General features: G+C 41.2%; 1 protein-coding gene across 3 annotated transcripts; it reads right to left on the reverse strand.

Annotated features, from left to right (window-relative positions):
* armc10 (armadillo repeat containing 10) lies at positions 1-23,744 on the reverse strand. Of its 3 annotated transcripts, none has more exons than XM_078553214.1 (6): positions 23,102-23,744; positions 12,593-12,738; positions 12,141-12,275; positions 6,658-6,834; positions 3,796-3,867; positions 1-667 (listed from the first exon to the last, which is right to left on the reverse strand). In XM_078553214.1, exons 1-6 carry the CDS (start codon positions 23,328-23,330, stop codon positions 419-421), a joined length of 1,008 nt encoding a protein of 335 aa, XP_078409340.1. In that variant the 5' UTR covers positions 23,331-23,744; the 3' UTR covers positions 1-418. The 3 variants fall into 3 exon arrangements, with proteins under 3 accessions (XP_078409340.1, XP_078409341.1, XP_078409342.1); XM_078553216.1 differs by lacking the exon at positions 1-667 and adding an exon at positions 2,049-2,267; XM_078553215.1 differs by lacking the exon at positions 3,796-3,867 and having other exon boundaries at positions 23,102-23,465.
* Positions 23,745-24,501: the final 757 nt, after the last annotated feature.

Below are 24,501 nucleotides of genomic sequence, written 5' to 3' on the forward strand. Positions count from 1 at the left end.
TAATTAGACAAAACAAATACAATGTAATCAATCATATTACATCAGTTTACAGTGATTCATAAAAACACTTCAGTAATCCTGATAAGTCACTATACACATTTAAAATATTGTAATGATTTTCAACCACTAGACAAAATAAATTTTTAACCTTTCTCTATACAATTAGTTTTTTGGGATTAAGATCCTATTACTCCTTTACAAATAACGTAACAGCAAAAAGAGCTTTCGCACAAGAATAATTTCCATGAGCATTGGAAACTACTCCCCCCTTCGGATTACAGAGAAGCAATATATAGACACTGAATAAAACATGGTGTGCTAAATTACTGTAACACTTCAATATTTATATTCAATTTGACACATTTAGCTTGTATAGTCACTAAAACATAGAATTGCTTATTAAGTAAGTAATGAAAACTTAGTCTGAGATAATCCTAGCAACCTGTTGTTTCACTTCATTATCTTGATACAACATGAGCATTGCAAGTTTATGAGAAAATGGTGTTGGATTCCCAAATAGTACAGAATGGAGAGATTCCACTTCATACTGAACAGAGCCCTGCAACAGATTCAAATTTTCCTTCAGATTTGCCACAAATATCAGCAATCGTAGAAGAACTTCTTTGTTTACACAGCTGTCAAACAATAAAAGGAACGACAGTGGTGCCTAGAACAAAGTATAAATGAGTTAACAGCATAGTTTATAAATCACATTTTAAAATGAAGGTCCAATTGATCCCCAAGTATTCTGATCATGGTGAAAACTGGATTTCAGACATATCTGTATATTTCCTTGGTTAAAAAACATATGCTAATTTATTTTGCTACTAATTTTACACATGACACCAGTTACCAAAATGGTTGTCCATTTAATGCAAAAAGATGTACAAAATGGCAACATTACATATAATTTGAGTTGTGTTTATTTGAATGCTTGTATTTTACAGTGCAATTAGTGCCTATGATAAAAGTTTATATATAATACACAACTCCCAACCAAGAACCTAAATTCACAAACAAATAGGAAGACATAGGTGGGTTCTGCAAGTTAAAACATTGCCCTTTCATCTCTCACACCTAGACTGGGAATGTCCTCTCTGGAACATCTGCAAATATCCCAAATACAAGTTGTTTCAGCAGCTAGTCTTGTCTAGACCACTTGGAGTCAGGGAAACTTGTTCCAGCATTTAATAACCACAATAACTGGCAATATCACTCAGAGAAACCACTACAGGTATGGCATAACTGTTAAGTTCTGGAAGCTAAAATTAGGATATATTGATACAGTTTAAAGGGAGCAGCAGCCGACATCTGTTCCATTTCAAGTAAGGCTATTTCTTATATTTTGCATATAAATACTGTATTTTCTCATAAACAGAAGAAAACTTTTTTGTAAACTGAGTTTAAGAAAAATTCAGGAAATTATCCCAACAATAAAGTGGCCATTTGAATTCCTATTTTATTAGCAACAATATGGGAGAAGATTCTGTGGGTGAAACCCATTGCAAATATATGGAATGATTCCTGAAATTGGAACCTCTGGTTACAGCTGCCTTTGTTAGTTATGGCAGCCAATGCCAAACCACAGCTATATTTAATTATCTTTGTTGAGCAAGCCTGGGCACCCTAAAGCAACATTCATAGCATGCCGCAAATTTTGAAGGGATCCATCCCACGTGCATATACACACTGAATTTCATAACAAAATACATCATTGAATTTCAGTGGACACTAGAACACCAATGTACATGTGGCCAATGTTACTAGGCCCAAGCTGGAACAGTTGGTTACCCCAAAATAATTGTGTTGTTAGGGTGGCATAACTTGTCACTATTGTAGCATCGAACCTCCATTTATCATTTGACCCTATTCAATCTTATAATGATTTCAATCCATACACATCAACTTCCTTTAGATTTCACCTCTTCAATATTCACTACCTTCGTTCTCCTCAGACACTAAAGCTTAATCATTGTACCTTAGTCGCTTCCATGCCTTCGATGGTGCAATGAATATTTTGTTTATCAATGAGTACAACTATTACCTTTGATGGCTTGATTGAAATTTTTGGCCTCATATCTCCTCAGATTTCAGGAACTCTTACACCTCTTTCCACTGTAGGTTGGTGTCAAGATTCTTTGTTTTCTCATACTAAACGCCTAATTTTCCATCAACATCTTGCAACTCTTGATAAAGTCCAAGTGTGTTCCAGATTTAGAATTAGTTCCATTATCTAGATAGACTTTTCTAACATCTCTCTTGAACACCTGGACAGGTACAAAAAGCCCAGCATCTGAGAGCGGATTCTTCACTCATCTCTCGTCTCCAAGCTCTCTCTTCCTATTACACTGTTTCTTGTATTTCTCTATTTAATTAATACTACCTTGATTTTTACAAAGGTACTGGGAGGAAAAACATACAAAAGGACAATGTATTCAAAGCTGATGAACAAGAAGAAATTTCAGAGCAGCAATGACCATAGTTTGGCTGATGGGGGTGCAAGGAGGGAGAATTAAAAAAGAAAAGTATCACACCTACACAAAAGCATTAAAAAAACATACTTTCAACACTGAATTGGGTTGGAGAGGAGAATTAAGCTTGGGCAGAGAGAGAGGGGAATGAGGTTGACATGGGGCCCAGCATTCCCTGCAGAGCTAGGAACCAGTGGTTTCCCCTCTTCAACTGCCAGTTCTTACTAGTTCTTACAGCTAGTGGCAAAAAACCACAAGCAAAAATAATCAACCACAAAGGACCCAATTTTTATCAGGTAAATGCAATAACATTTGCAGACATCATCATCAAACCTTCAGGAATACCTTCAGAGCTTTGCTAAAGCCCTTAGACAAGCATCTGGATTAAGCAGCTAGTATGTGAAAATGGATTTTGACACACTGCACATTGCCAGCTCTTCAACTAAGGTCTTTCCACTTTACCAAAGACAGAGGCCCATGATAAACACAAATTTTCTGACACTTGGACTAACAGTTGCTGGAAGAAGTTCTCAGCAGAATAGGTATAAGAACATTTATATACCCTGGATTCAACTGCTTGCTCCTCTGCAACCCAAAGTCCTGTATTCCATATTTGACAGGCTATGTTGTGTGAGGAGGATGGTGGCAATAGCTCACATTTTATATGCAAGCAGCAGGTAGTTTATTGTCACCTGTTTGTTAGTTGGCTGGTTTTAACTGGTTACTATCTATCTGTAAACATGTGCACACTTGTTCCTACACTTTGGTCTTCACACATCAGGACCTGAGCTCTCTGCACATAGGTAGGTGAAGAGAAGACACACACCACTGAATAAACAGAAACATTACCTGTGTGGCTTCCTTAGAAGACTCTGGGTTACACACATACTAACCACCTGGTTATCAAAAAGGAACAGTGGTACTGAATCCTACACTTGTACAAGAACATTTTCAGTTACTCATGCTTCATTTCTATTACATTTTGGTATCAGTGTCAATCATCTGGGATACAAAATCAATATTGGCAATTGCAAGACGAACTCAAAACCTAAACTGGTAGCAAGGCTGTCTAAAACTGTACATACTTGCGCTGGGCATCTGTTCAAACTTTCTGGAAATTCTGATCTTCACCCCATCAAGCATAAAACAATGTGACTGGATAAAATAAGTGAAGATCATTCTGAACAAAGTGTTACATTAGTACCCACAATATCTATGGACTATTAGGCAAGGAGTAAAAGGTTTCTTTTCTATTTGTATCCTGTTTAAATCAAGTATTCAACTGCAAAATAGCTCCAATTAATAGCATTAGCTTGGATCTTACCTGAGCATAGAGAAGGTCATGAGTTAAGCCTGGGTTTGCAGACAAATTTACCAGGACTTTTAATACCTGAACCTGTTTTTTAAACAAATAAAAATCCATTAAAAGTGCTGTTTATGGAAACTCAGCCTAGATCCCCTGCCATCATCTCTCCTGTGGCTAGAGTGTATGTAGTTCAACTATACCAATCACCCTCTAATAACTTGCTATTCATGTGAGTCTTCACAAATGTGAACAGACTATCTGAAATGACAGAACATCACAACCAAGCTGAATTTTGTCCTTACATGGCTTCAAAATTTCAGCAGGGGTAACTGGGAAAGCTATCAAAACTGGAACCCTGATCAATTTACCTCTCCCTAACCCATGGATGCTATGACCAATCCTTGCTTCCCTATCATTCCCCAGCTGAGATAAGCTAACACCAGGTACCGAACCTGTGATGTTCCTGATCTGTATGGTTTAATTACTTAAGAATAATTCACTGATCAAGGAGGCTCAGCTTCCAATGAAACCAAAATATATTCGTCTAAATTTACATAATTATGCTACTGCTCCTCAAACACTTGTTTGTCTAGGCTGCATGAATCTTTACTAGAACAGTGCACAGATGTAATTCGGTACAGATCTTAAAGTTTTGCATTCTGTCCTTAATTTAATATGATCTGAATTTATATAGTCATTAATGGTTAAATAGCAATGTTTTACAGCAACCTAGAAGCACAGAAGTTTATTGGGGAACTCCATCAAAAGGTACACCAACTGGTAGAAGTTTGCTTGCAGAAATACAAGACAGCTACTTTTCTTTAAATTTAAACTTAATTATTGTCATCATCAAGATGAAAAGATGTTAGTGTTAAGGAATGGAATTATTCCTGTTTCAACCCTCCAAGGTCGACATAAAGTACTCCAAGATCAGGTCCTCTCTACTCTGTTCCCACAATGTGCCTTGGTCAGGAAACATCACTCCTCCTGCTCCAAAGTGACTTTGTTTCCATTTCCTACATCAGCCACTATGTTGTCCTTGATGCCAAATTAGGACAGTTTTGTGTATAACCTTTTACTCACTAGGAACTAGTCTGCAACTGCCCAAACTCATTTAATGTCAACATCCTGGGAGTTACTATTGATCAGACACTGAACTGAACCGACCACATAAATACTATGACTACAAGAGCAGGTCAGAGGCTGGGAATTCTGCAGCAAGTAACTCACCTCCTGACTCCCCAAAGCCTGACAACCATCTACAAGGCACAAGTCAGGAGTGTGACGGAATACTTTCCACTTGCCTGGATGAGTGCAGCTTCAAAAACACTCAAGAAGCTTGACACCATCCAGGACAAAGTAGCCTGCTTGATTGGCACCCCATCCACCGCCTTAAACATTCATTCCCTCCACCACGGATGCACAGTGGCAGCAGTGTGTACCATCTACCAGATGCACTGCAGCAACACACCAAAGGGAAAGTCAGCACTTTCCAAACCCCCGACCTCTACCACCTAGAAGAACCAAGGGCAGCAGATGCATGGGAACACCATTACCTGCAAGTTCCCCTCTAAGCCACACAACATCCTTGCTTGGTACTATATCGCTGTTCCTTCACTGTAACTGGATCAAAATCCTGGAACTCTCTTCCTAACAGCATTGTGGGTGTACCTACACCACAGGGACTGCAGCGGTTCAGGAAGGTGGCTCACCACCACCTTCTCAAGGGAAATTAGAGATGGGGCAATAAATGCTGGCATAGCCAGCGACACCCACATCCCATGAAAGAATAAACGAAAAAAGACATAGGACCTTACAGACAGAAGATACTTTCATCTCATCAGCCCAGGCTCAATTTGAACTCAAGTTCCTGAAGTGAAAGGTCATTTTTCAACTTACTGCACCAACCTGATTGCCCTGGCTACCAACTCTAATCAGGTACTGTACACTGGCATTCTGACAATGTAGGATATGTTTCCCCAAGTACATTCCATTCTACGGAACTTATCACTATAATGACAGTTGGAATTCACGTTGATTTGTACACTACACAATATGGATTGTAATAAAGAGGAACACTGATTTAACAGTACATAACTACAAGTCTCAAACAATGATTGTCATGTACTCCTGAAATGGTTGCAGCCCTAAGGCCAAGAAATTGCCTTGCTGGCACAAGACAGGACTATCCATTAAAGGATCAGGAAACAACCTGGCAAGAGTTGGGAAGTGCTAAATACTGCATTAAACTGGGGCGAGGTGATTACATTCTTACAAAGCAAAGAGGACAGTTTACCATTTATGCACAATCATATGAAGAGGATCAGTTTCTCAGATTTGGGTGGACAGGAAGATGTCAAAGCCAAATGTTGGCTCTGACCAACACTAAAGAATATGCCCAGAAGCTGGAAGTTACAAGAACTTTGGAACATAAGGCCTATCAAACTCAAAAGAGAAGGCTTTCATCCTGATGTAAAGGTTTGTCAAATTTTTTTTGGCTCACCATAACTCAACGGGCACAAGTACACAGCATAAAAAATCCTTTATTTAAGCATTACATGTACATCCTCATTGACAGAGGCCATGGGATGGTTTGTCCTGAAATGGCTAAGTTCAAACATATGCAGGAGATATCTTGGGAGTGACCTTCTAAAGAAAAGAATTGAGGAATGTTACTCAGGCACAGTAAGAGTATCACTGTTCTGCATTTGGCCATGTCATTCTTGGTGCTGAGAATGGAAGAGTGCTACAGGCTGGCTTTCATCTTATTAAATCTTCTACACCACTGAAGTGTACAAATTATAGCTAATAAACAATGTTGTACTTTAGAAAACATGCTTACTTTATTAAAGCCGAAATTTTGGCAGTCAGTAATCATACCTTTATGCTTTCAGTTCCTTCCACCAGTAGCTTAAGAAAGTGAGGAATGGAGTTGGTCATCATGTGATGATAATTATTGGTTACAGAGATGTTAGTCAGCACTCGAAGGCCAGCTACTTGCAACTCAGAGTTTAACGTGGTGGCCTCTATGATCTCCAATATTTGAGGGATCCAAATCTATAACAAATATTGTGTTTTTTAGAATACATTAAGAAAACCATAATGTGCACCTTTAAGTCCTTAACTGGACAGCATATAGTTAAATTTAAATACCTAATTTCTCAAAATAAAGTAAATATACAGCACAAAACTCCCTTTATTTAAACATTAAATATTTAGCATCACTGGGCAGAGATCACAGGATGGCTTGTTTGAAAATTGATAAGTTCTTACAGGTGTAATAGGAGGAAGATACCTTTAATATTGTCCACTGTATTCTCAAAAACTATAAGTCCAACACAGTAGAACATGACAATTGTACTATTATAATAAATCATAAATATGATACATCTGAAATTACATTGTCACACAGTCATTCTTCCAGACTGTAAACAAACCACCCTTCCCTTGAGTTCTGTTGAAGAGTCATGCGGACTTGAAACGTTAACTGTGCTCCTCTCCGCAGATGCTGCCAGACCTGCTGAGTTTTTCCAGGTATTTTTGTTTTTGTTTACCCTTCCCATTTGTAGCACTTAAATTAGCTGAGAAGGGATTGATTTGACCCAGTGGTAGTGCAGAGCCAATGTTAAACAGGAATGTCCTAATCTCCCTATGAGTTTCAAGCATCATAAAAAAACACAGCCTCAGAGCTATTTACTAAGTAGGTAAATACACTCCATGATGTGATACTAAGGCACAAGGACAAGGCAGGTAACTAATGGAAGAGGAGGACTGAAAACAACAAAAATATTTATGTTTGAGTTTAAGGTGGGTCCCAGATTTTGACACACTGTGTTTAAATAAAAGCTTTTCTTTGAAAACATGTGTTTTCTGGTAATTTGGTGATTTTTAAACAGGATTTCCTTCCCTTGGTGTTATGAATTTTAGGTAGCTGTTCAGCTGTAAACAACAGACAGCAAAACTTAAAAGTGCCTAAAAACCATCTTGGAGCTAACAAGCCCTAGGAAACTGTGCTACAGGATGGGACATATAAAATTCTTTTAACTTGGTAAAAGCGGCATCAGTTGCAAACCTACAGTTCTCACATTAACGACAACGGCACTCCTGGACTTAATGACCCAACAACTTCTGGGCCAGAATTTTACGTTCCCCCCAGCAACTTCTGAGACCAGGGTAGGGGGTGTGAAATTGCATAGACAGGATTCCCTCCAGGATCCCACCCCACCCCGACCTGGTCACGATGTTACGCTGGGGTGGGCAGGGCCTTGGACAGGATGCCCACCCTTGCCCCAATTAAGGCCCTTAAGTGGCCATCTAATGGCCACATAAGGGTATTTTCACGTCTAGCCTCAATTTTGGCGGGTGGATGATAGATTGGGGCGGGGAGGGGCACCTGAAGTTGAACAAAGTTCCATCTCAGGTGGGAATTGGGGGTGGGGCCCCTCCATCAGAAGCCCCCTTCTGACTTGAGGCGCTCTCTCCTTAGGCCCAGTGACCTCCAGACCTCCCTCCCACCCCCGCCTTATTCCCCAGAGACCCTGATCGCCCCCTTGCAACCCCCCGAGGGCATCCCCACCCCCCTTGACCCCTACCACTTACCTCTCCCCGAGGTTTCTGGCACTTAGTTCCAGGCAGCTAGCTACAGTGCCTCTTCCAGCCGCTGCAGTGCTGTTCCTGGAATGACTGGAGAGCCAATCTGATTGGCCAGCAGTTCTCCAAGGCGGGAATTCCTCCCGGTGATGGGCAGAAGTCCCGCCTTCTGCCAATCAACACTTGTTAAAGCATGAAATGGCATCGGGACTGCCGGTGGGGATATGTTCCCCGCCGACTCTTCGGATGGTGGGGGCTGAACCCCATCCTGAAAATTAAATAAACAGCTCTTTGTCAGAGACAATTTATTTTTCTTATTCTTGAGATTTTAAAATTTGACCAATTTTACACTGTGGCCAAGATTCTGATTCCAAACCACTACTGAAACTAAACGTACTTAAAAATTGTGTGTGATAAATGGCCTTAAAATTGTTTTTAAACCACTGGAATGAGCTCTAGGGAAATAGTTAATGTTAAGTATTTTGTGAAGTCTGTACAGGTACTTTTAGAACAAAAGACACAACTAGCAGCTGGCTCCAATTAATGATTGGAGCTGATAATCCTTGGTTGTCAAGGTTACAAACCAAGCGATAATGCACAAGTTACTCCGCCTGCTTAAGATAAACAGTACCTGGGAATGACCTGAAAGAAAGGCATTATTATCTGGTAGATCATTACCTCTGTTCCATCTTGTTCTATGGGATTTTGTGAGTTTTTTTTTTGCTGGCTTGTTTCTTTCTCTATCCCTTCACGTTGCATTCAGATGGCTGCTATAAAGCCATTCACACCTCATCTTTTTTCTTTACTTATACTCATTACCGCTCTCTTTAGCTTTTGCATCATGAAATCTTTTGTTAGGTAATCTATCCTGCCCTCCACCCTAGTACAGACCTTCCCTGTTGTTCTTCCTGCCCCTCCCCCTTCTACTGTCTTAAAACTCTTACATTTCTATCTTTCTTCAGCTCTGATGAAATGTCAATGAGCTGAAACATTAACTCTTTTTCTCTTCACAGATGCTGTCTGACCTGCTGAGTATTTCCAGCATTTTTTGTCTTTATTCCAGATTTCCAGCATCTGCATTTTTTTGCTTTTGCAATATTATCTGGCATTGTCTGGTCTAACAGGCAAATTTAAAAGAACTCAACAGTTAATGAGCAAATCTGGTGTTTGTTGAATAATTCAAATTTACTCACTGAGTGCTTGACATGCCTGTTTAAGGTGACTTATACTTAAAATGATTCCTTGTGATAAAATGAGTCATCTTGACTGGTCACTTTGATAAAGGTAGAAAAGTATGTGCGTGTAAGAGGAAAGAAAGAAGCACCAATGGAGATGCTTTTACCCTGTAAATCATCAGGGAGTCCAGTTAGACCAAGGATATGTATCTTTATCCAATGAACCCACAGAGGGAGACTCAGTTAAATAAAATGGACAACTCTGTTGGGCTTGCTTTGGAGTGTTTCAGTGTTTTAGTTTCACTTACAATTGGACTTTCAAGCTGCTTACTGACTATCCTTTGGTCTTTCAATCACACCTGCAGCCATCAATCTGTTTAATTGCACTCTCAACCCTCTTCCATATCCAGAGCAGAACTTTTATGACCCAACCTCAGTCAATCGTCTGATCTTCCATAAATTTCACTAATTCAAAAGTCTGCTACCTCAGAGTAACCTAATACTCCAAATCCCGTTCACCCATCAGCCAGTGTTCACTGATCTATACTGCCTCCTGGACGGGCAACACTTTGATTTTATAATTATAATCTTCATTTCAAGTGCCCCAATGTCCTCACCCCTCCCTATCTCTGTAACCACCCCCAGCCCTACAATTGTTCAAGATCTCTGCACTCTTCCAATTCTTGTGCTTGCCTGATTTTCATTGTTCCATCACTGTAGATCATACATTCATCTGTCTAAACTCTAAGCACTGGGATTTCTTCCCTAAACCTCTCTGCCTCTCTCCTCCTTTAAGATGTTTCTTAAAGCCTACATATACTATGTATCCTAAATTGCTTCATAACCAGGCTTATGCAACCTGAGGTTTCCGTGTTCATTCATGTGCACTTTTTGGCTGCCACTCTGGACCGGAGCGCATCACTTCTAATTCCAATTTATCTTCTCCCTTTTTCCTTACTTTGCTCTTTACTCCTCCTGAACCCTATTCTCTTTTTGTCATACCTCCTTTTCTTTTCCCTCAGATACTCTGCCCTCCCAAATCCCTACCCTAACGCTTCAATGCTCTTCGATCTTCCTACTCTCTTGTCGCTATCCTGGGCTTTATGGTGGATAGTGCGCTGGAGAACTCCAGTACTTTACTATATGGTGGTAGGAAGTTTCATGTCTGCAATCGGCCACACGTCAACTGATCAATCTATCCATTGCAGCTGAGAGCAGGGACAGACACTTTCCACAGGATCAAAAAGAAAGCTGGAGGATAAGTTACCCACAACAGTTTATCTGCATTTCCTGGTAGTTGGCTAAACAACAGAATTGAGAAATATGAGAACAGATTTCCAGCCCTTGTTATCCTTTAGAAAAGATATGCACAGAGACATACTTATTTATATAACACATTGGTAATCTAGATGTATATGTAGTATTGAATTACTGTTGGAGACTTGTCCTTTGAATTTGTTGCAGCCACTTAATTTGGCCACTTGTGGTTCCAAATTCATTCACGAATTGGATTAATTTTAAAGGCATCCAAGCCAGACAGCACAGATTTAAAAGTACAGCCTATACAATGTGCAGTTTCTAAATATTTTAGAGTTATTATCAACTTGACTCCATTGGTAGCATTTTTGCCTGAGTCACAATGTTAAGGGTTCAAGCTTTATTATGATCACATAACCTAGGCTGATGGTGCAGTACATCACAGAGAGTACTGAGTTGTCAGAGGTGCTCTCTTTCAGATGCCATGCTAAACCTCATCTGCTTGTTCCAATGGATGTAAAAGATCTCATTACACCATTTGAAGAGGAGTCGTTTGTTAGCACAGAACTCGCGTATTGCTCAAAAGAGACATTTTTTGTTGAAGCTATTCATCTTGCACTCATCAGGACAATGTGCAAGAAAATGCCAATGTCAGGGGAAACAACAACTTATACTGTATGAGAAAAGAATGCTGATTGGTTGGCAAATGGATTCTGATTGGTAGAGAATGGTAGAGGTAGACATGGAGAATACATCAATTGATGGTGACTGACAGTTGACTGCCAAGCATTGTTTGAAATTTAAACCAGGCAGCTTGACTCTGATTTGTCAAGACATTGACCTGGGGAATGAACCAGCGAACCAGAGTCCACTCGCCAACCAATCAGCACTCTCTTCTCATACAGTATAATTTGTTCTTTCCCCTGACATGGGCATTTTCTTGCAAATTGTCCTGATCAATGAAGGATGAAAAGCTTCAACAAAAAATGTCCCTTTTTTTCAGCAATACTGAAGAGGAGTAGTGACTTCTTCCAGTGTTCTAGCCAACATTCCTCCCTCAACCAGCATCATCTAAAACAGGTTATATGATGACTCATTCATTTACTGTTGGGCACCTGGTACAGAAATTGGGCTGTCACATTTGCCTATGTAAAAAAATTAGTGTAGAAAATGACTGCACTTCAAGAGTAATGCTTTGGTTATAAAGCATTTTGGGACATGAATAGAAGATAAAAGGCATTACTGTGCACAGTGGGGTACAAAAATGAGGAAGCAGTTCTACTATTAAGTTACCACAATGCAAGATATCTTTCTAACTTAAACACAGTAATATCTCATTACCTTCAGCTCTTCTTGGTTAGCAACATTCATAGAGAGATTATTCAGGGCATTCATTGCCTTAACTTTGACTGATACGACTTCATCAGACAAGCAATTTGCAACAACACTGAGACCACCTAGGCTGCGAATAAGATCCTGAAAATATAAAGGCAGAAGTCAATTTAAGAATTCTTACATTCTAATTTTAGGAAAATCAATGTAGCATTTTTGTTCTAATGTAATATTAAACAAGTAAACAACGTAAGGTCATTTGAAGTTCACATCAGAAATAATTTGTTTGTGCAGATGGAAAATTTTGACAAAATCTTGTGTGCCAAGAATAAACATATACACTAAGTACAGATATATGATTGTAACAACTTTGTTTCTTTCGTTTACCATCTTCATATCAGAACTGACCCTTAAAATTTATTTCACTTTTTTAAATGGATGACAAATGTAATTGGCTTTACCTGATTAGAGGTGAACGCAGCACTGTTACCTACAGTCACCAGTATTAGTTCTCGAGTGCAAGAATCAGAGGACCCCTGAAGTAGGCCCAGAACCATTTGTAGATGTTGCTTTTCCAAACCATCAGGAGATTTTGCAAGCACAAGCCCTGGGAGGAGAGGAGGAAACAGCACATCAATGCTTTTAAAACAAAAATCCTTCAATCAGTTTGTTATTCTTTTACTGCTGAGAAGAGTTATTCTCAATTTTTGGATAATAATATGAAAAAACACAAAGATGTCTGTGGAAAGCTGATGAAGGTCAGTAAAACAACCTAAGGCAAAGACTAAAGACAAATACACTGGCAATGAACATTTTAGGAAGGAATTGACTTAATGATCCTAGAGTTAACTCCCTGTGTTTAGTTGATGAACTCCAAGCTGATTTATACACCTGGGGAGGAACCAAGACAGATGATGAAAGGTTGTTAATAACTTGTTCAGCAAAGAGCTCAGCCACCTTGAAGCTTTTTATGAAAGGCCAGAATGTAAGTAATAAAAACAGCTCAGAATTTGCTGAAATCTTGTGCTATACCAATGGTGTTATCCATAGTTCCAGTAGAAAGGTTTCAGAAAATATGACGAGAATGACACCAGGCCATAATTTTCTGGGAATTTTGCACTCCATTATCCCTCACCGAAAATAGCTGTGAAGTAATCATCTTAGCTCTGCCCTTATTAAAATCAATGGTAATGACAAATTTGCTGCATTTAAGTCACTCTTCATGCCATTGCCACTTGGACTGAAAAACAATGGAGCTGCCGATCTGGCAGTGGCATGATTTATGAACTTAACACTCAAGAAACTTGACACAATCCAGGACGAAGCATCCCGCTTGATTGGCATCGTATCCACAAGCATTCACTCCCTCCACCACGGACACACAGTAGCAGCAGTGTGTACCATCTACAAGGTGCATTGCAGGAATTCACCTAGGCTTCCTAGACCGCACCTTCCAAACCCATGACCACTACCATCTAGAAGGACAAGGGCAGCAGATAGATGGGAACACCACCTCCTGGAAGTTCCCCTCCAAGTCATTCACCATCCTGACTTGAAATATATCGCAGTTCCTTCACTATCACTGGGTGAAAAGCCTTGCACTCCCTCCCTAACAGCACTGTGGGTACACCTACACAACATGGACTGCAGCAGTTCAAAAAGGCAGCTATTCACCACCTTCTCAAAGGCAACTAGGGATGGGCAATAAATGCTGGCCCAGCCAGCAAAGCCTACATCCCATGAATGAATATAAATAACTCACCCACCCCAGATTCTCCAGTAATGAATTTATGCCAAAATGTTTTGGAGAGCAAATCTGAACGCTACAAAGTGGGCTAGCAGCAAATCAGAAGTGCCACAACCAATGGTCAAATGTATTGATCCTGTTGCTAACAGTGCAATTTATCTTTCAACTCAATACCAATGTTATAAAACACAATGCAAAATGAGACTAAAGTAAATTAAGTAAGGCAACTTGTTTATCAAAATAGTTACAAATTCCACTGGCTATTGTGTGGATACAGTGGCACTCCAATGTCAAGCAGTGGGCAGTCTATGATTTTAGGTGGATGCTATCAATAGGTTGGTGACTCATTGACTGTCAGAAGTTCTGAACTCTTCCAGCTCCAGCCCCAATGTTGACAATGGAGAAAAAGTTAAGGGAAGGGAGAATTGTCTTATTGATGGCTACCTGCTATGCAGGAATGCCAATTTATCACTGATTGAAAATGTCTTAAAAACTAGTACTTACTTCTAATTTAGTTCCAGACTCATATTTTCACTAGGGTAATTATAAATATGCCATTTAAATTAACTTGTGAATAACATTTTGAAGAGATAACATTCAATTTTTTGCTTTTGTATTTTGTATTTATATTCATTGAGATATTACTTATACTCATATATGGCTTTATTGAAACTGGATGCACATCATTGAGATGTAAATTAATGATCAGATTTCTAAAACTATAATGAAAACAATTATTTATTTGAGCAGACTTTTAATTACAGGTATCTTCATCTGCTCTTTGAATTGTATAGCAACTGGCTACAGTCTCTTTAAGGGCAGAACTTTAAGTGGCCGCTAGTACTAAAGTGACTGTCTGAGTTCAAGGATTTTCTTAGATAAATTGAGTCATGTGACATGAATATATCTCTCCAAGTCATCAGCTTTGTATTAAAAGGACCTAGATGCTTAGATCGTTTCCCGATGATGCTCATTAAATGAGAATGTGTGTCAATAATCAAGAGTTTTTGGGTGGCTTCTGTCAAGTTCCACACAAATCTGCAAAAACAGAAATAAAACAACTTGCTTCCTCAAATACATGTTACTTGCCACTTGTCAGCCCAGGTCTTTCTGCACTTGGACATGGACTGTTTCAGTATCTGAGGAGTCGCGAATGGTGCTGAACATTGTTGGGAAAGGGGGTGCAAAATGGCCCAACATTTGCCATCTGTTGTCGTTGTCATTACAGCAAATTCCTGGGCCATTATTAAATAGCGAGAAGATACGAGTTGAATACTGTAGCAATATCTTATGCTGAATTAAGGACAAATGTATCTTATATCTTACACTAACTGTAGAAAGAGAACTTGTGAAGAGTGAAGGCAAACTTTACCCTTTAACCATGTTGTTTGAAAAATGTAGAAGTATTTAATTAAAATACTGTATCCAATCCTCTTATCAACAACTGCTGCTGATGGATACATAGGATAAAATGAATCCAGTTTAAAGTTCTCTTTTCTTCATCAGTTTTCTCCACTTGATAACTCATTACTGAGATATAGGCCTGGCTTTTCACTGAGTTAGGATGACTCGGAAGCCCTTTAAAATTGGCAGGCAGGTCCCGATTCCAGGATTCCCGACTCCATTTCCAGGCTGTCTGATTTTCCGGAGCGCCTTCCAAGTGAACAGGCTGGTTCTTGTCAAAAGCCTGCATCCGGCACTCCCGACCTGGCTGGCTCCATTGCACTACTCCTTCGCAGTTTTCATGGAATCAGGCCAGGTTTTTAAAGAGTTGCGGTTCATAACCCCTCAGAGGAGTCATGGCCCAGGTGTGCATGAGGGGACCTTTTAAAAAGTAAGTTCAAAAGGTTTTTCATACCTCTAATGTCAAACTATGTCCTTCCACCCACCCAGCCCCATGGGCTCTCATGTCCCCAAGCAAATTTCTTTTCTTCCACCCATCCCCCATGGCCCCTCATGCCAAGTTCTGCCCTTCCATCCACCATCCCCATGGTTCCTCATGCCCCTTATGCCAAGATCCATCCTTCCACCCACCCCCAATGGGCTCTAATGCCCTGTATTCCAAGTTCTGCCCTTACAACGACCCCCTATGGCCCATTATGCTCCCATGCAAAACTATGGGGTGCTTCCATGCCTAATGACCCACTATATGCTGCCTTGAAGCAATGAACCCTGTAGTGACAGCAGGATGGGTAAAAAAACTTTGAAAAAAATTCATTCATAACTGTTTCCTATGTTGAAAAAAAGCCATTTCACTACAAGATAATAAAAGTGTCAATCATCCAGACCCTTTAAAGTATCAACAAAGCCATAAACCCTTGTAACCACTTAAGTTGTGCAAACAAACATTGTGAAATTGACAGCAAAGATCAGAGAGCCTGAGTTGTCAATCAAGCAATGTTTTCTCTGTAGCACAGGAGTTTTACCAAGAGTAACAGATATCTGGGCTCTCAGCTAAGAATACATAATAAAACTTGGCTGAGCCCAGAAAACCATTAAGCTTGTGAAACAGCTGCTCCCCAGAGAAAACAGTTTTTAATTGATAGGTCAGGCTCTCTAATCTCTGCTGTCAATTTCACAATGCTTGTTTACATAGACATTTATGTAAACAAGCATTGTGAAATTGACAGCAGAGATTAGATACTTTAAAGGGTTTGTATGATTGACACTTTTATTAGCTTGTAGTGAAATGACTTATGAACGAATTACTTTTTTCAAAGCTTTTTTTTAAACATCCTACTGTTAACTACAGGGTTCATTGGTTCTAGATAGTATATAGCGAATCAATGGGCATGGAAGTGCCATATCTTGGCATGGGGGACACAGGGGGGCTTTAGGGGTGGGTTAAAGGGCATAGCTTGGTATGGGAGCATGAGGTGGCATGGATGGGGCATGGGGAGTGTTTGGAGGGTGACAGGGTATGAGGGGGTGAGGGCTGTAGTGTTCTTGTGTTTTTATTTTAACTGGAACAAAGACACGCAGCATCAAGCCAGGCCTTTTAAACAGCCCTCCTCTGCAACCGGCAGTCTCTGTGACTGCTCCCCAGCAATGAAGATCCCACCTTTGTGGGCACTCTCTCCCAAGATGGGCAGGCCAAGCTGGGAATTTTCCCTGACTCCTGCTACCCACCTCGAGGATGAAAATCCAGGGCATAATTTCAAAAGTGGAAGGACACTGTCCTTTAGTGGAGCCAAAGCCATTATCAGTCCGCCACCCTTGGTAGCCAGCTCAGCAAGCTACTGAACTTCACGGAGCAACACAGATAAATCCACAAATATCTATATATGCACATCCAGTAGGAGTCACTGGATGTCAGTCAAGAGCTGAAGCCTTAGTGATTCTCTCCTCTTTCCATTCCTCACAGTCTGAATTTAAAAACTAATTCCATTCCCCAAACAGAAATGTGAGGCTATATTCTGTGTCGATGGCAGCAATATACAGCAAGGTCATTTCACAAATTGACACCAGCCATTCCATCACAGCAAAGAGTTAGCTGAGCATGATGGAAAAAGACAAATGAAGGATTCCGCTGCTCTATGCCTTCAAAGCAAAAATGGACTTGTGCTTCATATCTAAATTCAGTTGCAGCTCCCAAATTAATCAAATGGATGTTCAGGATAATTTCCTCAACTGGACTGAATTACAACTTTCAGGATTCTTCTTCACTGCTAAAATATGCCAATATCTGCCAGTCAGGCATTAATACAATGTAATTCAAGGAAGGCATGCCTTTTTTGCTTTTGTATTTTCAGCATTGTTATTATTTCATCTTAACAAACTTTATCTTAATCTGCAAAATTATATTGAATGTTTAGCTTGTACAGCTGATGTATTTTGTGGAAAACATCTTCTATTAATCAAACATAATGAAAACAACAAAAACTGACTGTATATGCATTGGGGCTGCAGAAACCACCTGTATATACTGAAGAATAAATTCTATAGCAGAAAAAAAAAAGACTTTTTCAATCCATTGTATCTTCCCCAAATGCTGCCAAAAGTACTCAAGACCACCAACCATAAAACTGTTTGGTGGCCTCATGTACTTTCCACAGTCATCCTTCTGAGCATTATCTCACCTTCCCCTTCTCGAGCTCTTTGCAATGTTTCAAAGTGGCTAATCACAGTGTTCTCCATTTTCCTCGCTTCCACAGGCCAACTATGATGAGACTTGAGGATTTACTCCCACCTATCGAAAGCAGATAGCACATCTCCAGCAATGCCCCTTCTCCTCATCATACAGTGCATCAATATTTGCGACCCCAACACAATGTTAAAATCTCTCCATGGTTTTGTCCCACCCTATTTCTGCAATCTTTCCCCACCCTATTTCACTCTACCTCAAATTTCATCACCACTACCACCAGCCCTGCTTTGTGGTTGTTCCACCATTAGTGGCAAAGCTTTGACCCTGCTCTCTGGAACCTCTGACCTAAATCCCAGTCTCTATATCTCTCAACAGTTTTTTAAACCAACCAAGCTTTTGCCCACTTTTCCTTATTGTGAGGGGACTAATATCTTAGACTGTATATTTTTATAAAATATAAATAAATATGCTTAACGCTATTTCTAAAATTTTAAAAACTGAACAAAGACCTTTAAAATGGCTGAAACTGTCTGTTTCTGACCCCTGAACAAAAGAAGCCACGTTGTATTTTAAGGAGAACTCACACGTTGCTATTCTGAGGAGCTACAAACGAACATCTGCAGACTGCACAGCCCAACTTCAAAGGGAGCTAGACGAAGGCTATTTGTATTTGATAACCCAGGCTGGCCAGGGGACGTGGAACATCTACTAAGACAATGGCCTCTCAAACATTCCTTTTGACCCATAATGGCTGAGACATTATCAGCCTGGAACACAAAGCCAATTTCCAAACACTAGATAAACATCCTTTGTTGAAGACATGGTGGAGAGGTAAAGTTACATGACCTACACCTCTGGCTTGTTGAACAAGTAATATTGCCTTGCTGGGCTGAATAGCTGAGACTGCTCTTTAACATTTGACTAGCAAGTCACACTGAAGAAACTTTGGCCCAGGTTTGACAAATGGCCCCATCTACCCTGCTTCTGCTGGGAGTTGTGTACCATCACCTACAAGATTGATTCATCTCTGCATACCTATCTCATGTGAAGTCAACACCAATTGAAAAGTGAATTATACAGCATCGGTTTTCAACCCACTAACCTCTGTGAAGGATTACCTCAATGGACTTTGATTCTGGACTCTGGAACCCACATGAATCAAATTTTATTTTCTCTGTACTGTAAATCCTTCTTTTCTCTCTCCCTCTACTGTCTGAGCGTGGAGGCAATGTTGCGACCCTCGTTCTGCATTGTGGGGTTATTCTAGCAAATTGGATCACAAAAACTTGAGGGGTTGGAGAAATACACCACCGCTTATAAAGAGGGAAGCAGAGCCAAAACACATTTCTGTTTGGGGTGTGGAGAGAGGAGAAATTAGTGTTGTTTAAATTACCACACCTCCCCCTCCTCCCATCTGCAACATTACTTTAGCACCAGGGCTCACTGCTTTTACTTCACCATCCCTGTGACTTTTTCTACATTTAAGAAGTTATCTAATGTGTGTTATTTATACTTGCTAGTGTGAAGAAGCAGGTTTAGTGCCTTAATTAACAGGAGGGATCTGTACCATTGGGACGGTCTCCACCTGAACCGAACTGGGACCAATGTTCTAGCGAAAAGGGTAAATAGGGTGGTCAACAGGACTTTAAACTAGAAAGTGGGGGGGAGGGAAGGGTAAAACTCCAAGAAGTATGACTAATGGGAAACAAAGCAGCAGGTTAGCATGTGGTGGGTGGATTCAACTTCATGGAAAATTATGAAAAAACTGAAAAGAAAGGAGAGCCCAGGAGAGGCTATTAAAGTCTCCAGAACACAAAATAGGACAGAGTGTTTGGAAAGGGCTAGGAATCTAACTTCAAGCACATCAGATAAAGGGACGACAATGAGAAAGGGGACAGGAAATACAGGACTGAAAATGTTGTATCTGAATGCACGCAGTACACGAAATAAGGTAAATGAGCTTGTGGCGCAGATTGAAATTGGCAGGTATGATGTGGTGGGCATTACGGAGACATGGCTGCAAGGGGATCAGGACTGGGAGCTAAATATCCAAGGATATACATCCTATCGAAAATATAAGCAAGTTAGCAGAGGGGCTGGGGTTGCTTTGTTAGTAAGAAATGAAATTAAATCGATAGCAAGAAATGATGTAGGGTCAGATGATGTAGAATCTGTGTGGGTAGAGTTGAGGAACCACAAAGGTAAAAAAACCATAATGGGAGTTATGTTCAGGCCTCCGAACAGTAGTCAGGATGTGGGGCACAAGATACACCAGGAGATAGAAAAGGTGTGTAAGAAAGGCAAGGTTACAGTGATCATGGGGGATTTCAATATGCAGGTAGACTGGGAAAATCAGGTTGGTAGTGGATCCCAAGAAAAGGAATTTGTGGAATGTCTACGAGATGGCTCTTTGGAGCAGATTGTGGAGGAGCCCACTAGGGAACAGGCAATTCTAGATTTAGTGATGTGTAATGAGGCAGATTTAATAAGGGAGCTTAAGGTGAAGGTGAAGGAACCCTTAGGAGGAAGTGACCGTAATATGATAGAATTTACCCTGCAATTTGAGAGGAAAAAGCTGGAATCAGATGTAACGGTATTGTAGTTGCCTTTATTCAACTGTAGAGGCATGAGGGAGGATCTGGCCAGAATTGACTGGTAGATGAGCCTAGCAGGAAAGACAGTGGAACAGCAATGGCAGGAGTTTCTGGGAGTAATTTGGGAGACACAGCAAAAATTCATCCCTAGGAAGAAGAAGCATACTAAAGGGAGGACGAGGCAACCATGGCTGACAAGGGAAGTCAGGGACAGCATAAAAGCTAAAGAGAAAGCATATAATGCGGCGAAGAGCAGTGGGAAACCAGGGGATTAGGAAGCCTACAAAGACCAACAGAGGGCAACTAAAAAAGAAATAAGGAGGGAGAAGATTAAATATGAGGGTAAACTAGTCAGTAATATAAAAAAAGATTGCAAGAGTTTTTTTAGATATATAAAGGGTAAGAGAGAGGCAAAAGTGGACATTGGGCCGCTGGAAAATGACGCTGGAGAAGTAGTAGTGAGGAACAAAGAAATGGCGGAGGAACTGAATAGGTACTTTGCGTCAGTCTTCACAGTGGAAGACACAAGTGACATCCCCAAAGTTCAAGAGAGTCGGGGGACAGAGGCGAGTTTAGTGGCCATTACCAAGGAGAAGGTGCTAGGAAAACTGAAAGGTCTGAAGGTGGATATATCACCTGGACCAGATGGATTACACCCCAGAGTTCTGAAGGAGATAGCTGAAGAGATAGTGGACGCATTAGTGGTGATCCTTCAGGAATCACTGGAGTCAGGGAGGGTACCAGAGGACTGGAAAATCGCTAATGTAACCCCCCTGTTTAAGAAGGGAGTGAGGCAAATGACGGGAAATTACAGGCCGATTAGCCTGACCTCGGTCGTTGGTAAGATTTTAGAGTCTATTATTAAGGATGAGATTTCAGAATACTTGGAAGTGCATGGTAAAATCGGGCAAAGTCAGCATGGTTTCATCAAGGGGAGGTCATGCCTGACAAATCTGTTAGAATTCTTTGAGGAGGTAACGAGTAGGTTAGACAAAGGAGAGCCAATGGATGTTATCTACTTGGACTTCCAGAAGGTGCCGCACAGGAGGCTGCTCAGTAAGATAAGAGCCCATGGTGTTAGAGGCAAGGTACTAGCTTGGATAGATTGGCTGTCTGGCAGGAGGCAGAGAGTGGGGATAAGGGGGTCCTTCTCAGGATGGCGGCCCGTGACTAGTGGAGTTCCGCAGGGGTCAGTGTTGGGACCACAACTTTTCACTTTATACATTAATGATCTAGATGAAGGAACTGAGGGCATCCTGGTTAAGTTTGCAGATGATACAAAGATAGGTGGAGGGACAGGTAGTATTGAGGAGGCGGAGAGGCTGCAGAAGGATTTGGACAGGTTAGGAGAATGGGCAAAGAAGTGGCAGATGGAATAGAACGTGGGCAAGTGTGAGGTCATGCACTTTGGTAGGAAGAATAGAGGCATAGACTATTTTCTAAATGGGGAGAGAATTCAGAAATCTGGAGTGCAAAGGGACTTGGGAGTCCTAGTCCAGGATTCTCTTAAGGTTAACTTGCAGGTTGAGTCAGTAGTTAGGAAGGCAAATGCAATGTTGGCATTTATTTTGAGAGGACTAGAATATAAAAGCAGGGATGTGCTGCTGAGGCTTTATAAGGCTCTGGTCAGACCACATTTAGAATATTGTGAGCAATTTTGGGCCCCGTATCTCAGGAAGGATGTGCTGGCCCTGGAGAGGGTCCAGAGGAGGTTCACAAAAATGATCCCAGGAATGAAAGGCTTAACATATGAGGAACGTTTGAGGACTCTGGGTCTATACTCGATGGAGTTTAGAAGGATGAGGGGGGCTATGATTGAAACTTACAGAATACTGAAAGGCCTGGATAGAGTGGACGTGGGGAAGATGTTTCCATTAGTAGGAGAGACTAGGACCCGAGGGCACAGCCTCAGAGTAAAGGGAAGACCTTTTGGAACAGAGATGAGGAGAAACTTCTTTAGCCAGAGAGTGATGAATCTATGGAATTCATTGCCACAGAAGGCTGTGGAGGCCAGGTCATTGAGTGTATTTAAGACCAAGATAGTTAGGTTCTTGATTGGTAATGGGATCGAAGATTACGGGGAGAATGGGGTTGAGAAACTTATCAGCCATGATTGAATGGTGGAGCAGACTCGAAGGGCAGAATGGCCTAATTTCTGCTGCTATGGCTTACGGTTTTAATTCTGGCACCCAGAAACCCTGCTGCCTTTATCCAACTGCAAAAAAAAACCAAATAAGATAATACTATTCCCTCCTCTCATTGTTTCAATCCCATTAGTGTGTCCTTGTCAGGGAGATTTTGTCGTCAAATGCAACAGGTGAGGATTGAAAAATTCAGGTGCGAGTGTGATTGAACAACCTGCAGTTGCCACCCCCCCCGGAATATGAAATGTGGAAGTATTTAAGCCGCACTTTGCTTCAGCGAGTTTAAAGGGATGGGGTAATGGTCCAATATACTGTGTAAGGACAGTGAAAAGGGAAGGTTTAGTAGGATGAGTGGCTCTTTTCTCCTTCCACGCTTCGTGTAATTGGACTTCATTTACCCTGCTGAGTATCCGCAACTCCTCGGTTATCACCCGCCACCTTCAGGCCGGACACTCGGTGGACTAAGTTCTGCTTCTCTATCTGCCGGTCGCCGCTACCCCGCCCCATCTGCTCCTCTTGCTGTTGGTTTAACGTTGTCAGTTTATACAGGGCGTACAGTCCCACAGCTCCCGACAACAGCCCGACGGCCAGCCTAAGGGCCCATGTCCCCTCATCCACAGCACCCATTGCAGTCCCGACAGTGGATTCGCCGCAAACCCACTTCTTGCACCCAAAATACCGCTAAACACGCCAATGCCGTTTGGTACATCGAGTAGCACTTGGTCCTCACAGCTGCATTTTCAGTCCATTTCCTCAGTCATGTGTGAAGCCCGAGGCCGCCCAGCACCAGTCTGTGTGTGTGTGGAGCTAAGAGAGAAGGTCCTGTAGGCCAACTGAAAGTGTATCCGGAGTTTATTGCACAGACCCACACAGTTACTTGGCAGCTGGAGAGCCCAGACCTCCTTGAAAGAAGCTGCCATTTGACACCGTATCAACGAGAGATCATTTGGGCCCTACACATGCAGAAAAGTTCAGCACCAGTCAGCTGAGATCCTAGCCTCTGTGGCTCCTGACAGTTGTCACCGCCAGTACCCCTTCCTCAAGAGTTTGTTTCTGGATCCTCCTGTTATATTAACATAACAAGCTCAAAATCTCAAACTGATTAAAGTCATAGCACTATATTGACTCACATAGCTTGAAAATCTCACTGTTTTCAAGCCAACATCACATTCCTGACGAAGGTTGAGGAGGTGGCTACCTTACTTATTCTCACATTGAAAGCAGTAGACAGTCTGTCCTTTTTAAAAATTCATTTATGGGATGTGGGCATTGGTGTCTAGGCCAGCATTTATTGCCCATCCTTAATTGTCCTTGAGAAGATGGTGGTGAGTTGTCTCCTTGAACTGCTGCAGTCCATATAGTGTAGGTACACCCACAGTGCTGTTAGGGAGGGAGTTCCAGGATTTTGACCCAGCAACAGTGAAGGAATGGCAATATATTTCCAAGTCAGGATGGTGAGTGGCTTGGAGGGGAACTTCCAGGAGGTGGTGTTCCCATGTAGCTGCTGCCCTTGTCCTTCTAGATGGTAGATGATTCATGCAGCGCAATCTCTTAAAATGCTTTGCCATCTAAACCTAATTTCACATCTCAAAAGACTGAGCTTAACCACCTGTAAATGGAAAACTGAGTTTCACTTTAGCCTTCTAGAGCTTTAATGGAGCTGAAACAAGCTTCTGCCTTTAGAAAGGGTAATCAAAGTGCAGATATAACTTTCCATCTCGTATGGCTCTTCAATGGGTGAAGTTGAGATGTACATGTGAACATACGAATTAGGAACAGTAGGCCATTTGGCCCCTCG

This window comes from Cetorhinus maximus, chromosome 12 (assembly GCF_964194155.1).
Source record: "Cetorhinus maximus chromosome 12, sCetMax3.hap1.1, whole genome shotgun sequence".
Taxonomy (NCBI): domain Eukaryota; kingdom Metazoa; phylum Chordata; class Chondrichthyes; order Lamniformes; family Cetorhinidae; genus Cetorhinus; species Cetorhinus maximus.

Excerpts from the sequence above, each read along its gene's own strand:
- armc10 (XM_078553214.1), bottom strand. The coding sequence starts at position 23,330 with ATGGGTGCTGTGGATGAGGGGACATGGGCCCTTAGGCTGGCCGTCGGG. Across the intron at positions 12,739-23,101 it reads AGTTGCGGATACTCAGCAGG|GGCTTGTGCTTGCAAAATCT; the intron begins GTAAATGAAGTC and ends CTCTCCTCCCAG. Across the intron at positions 6,835-12,140 it reads CTAACCAAGAAGAGCTGAAG|ATTTGGATCCCTCAAATATT; the intron begins GTAATGAGATAT and ends TATTTGTTATAG.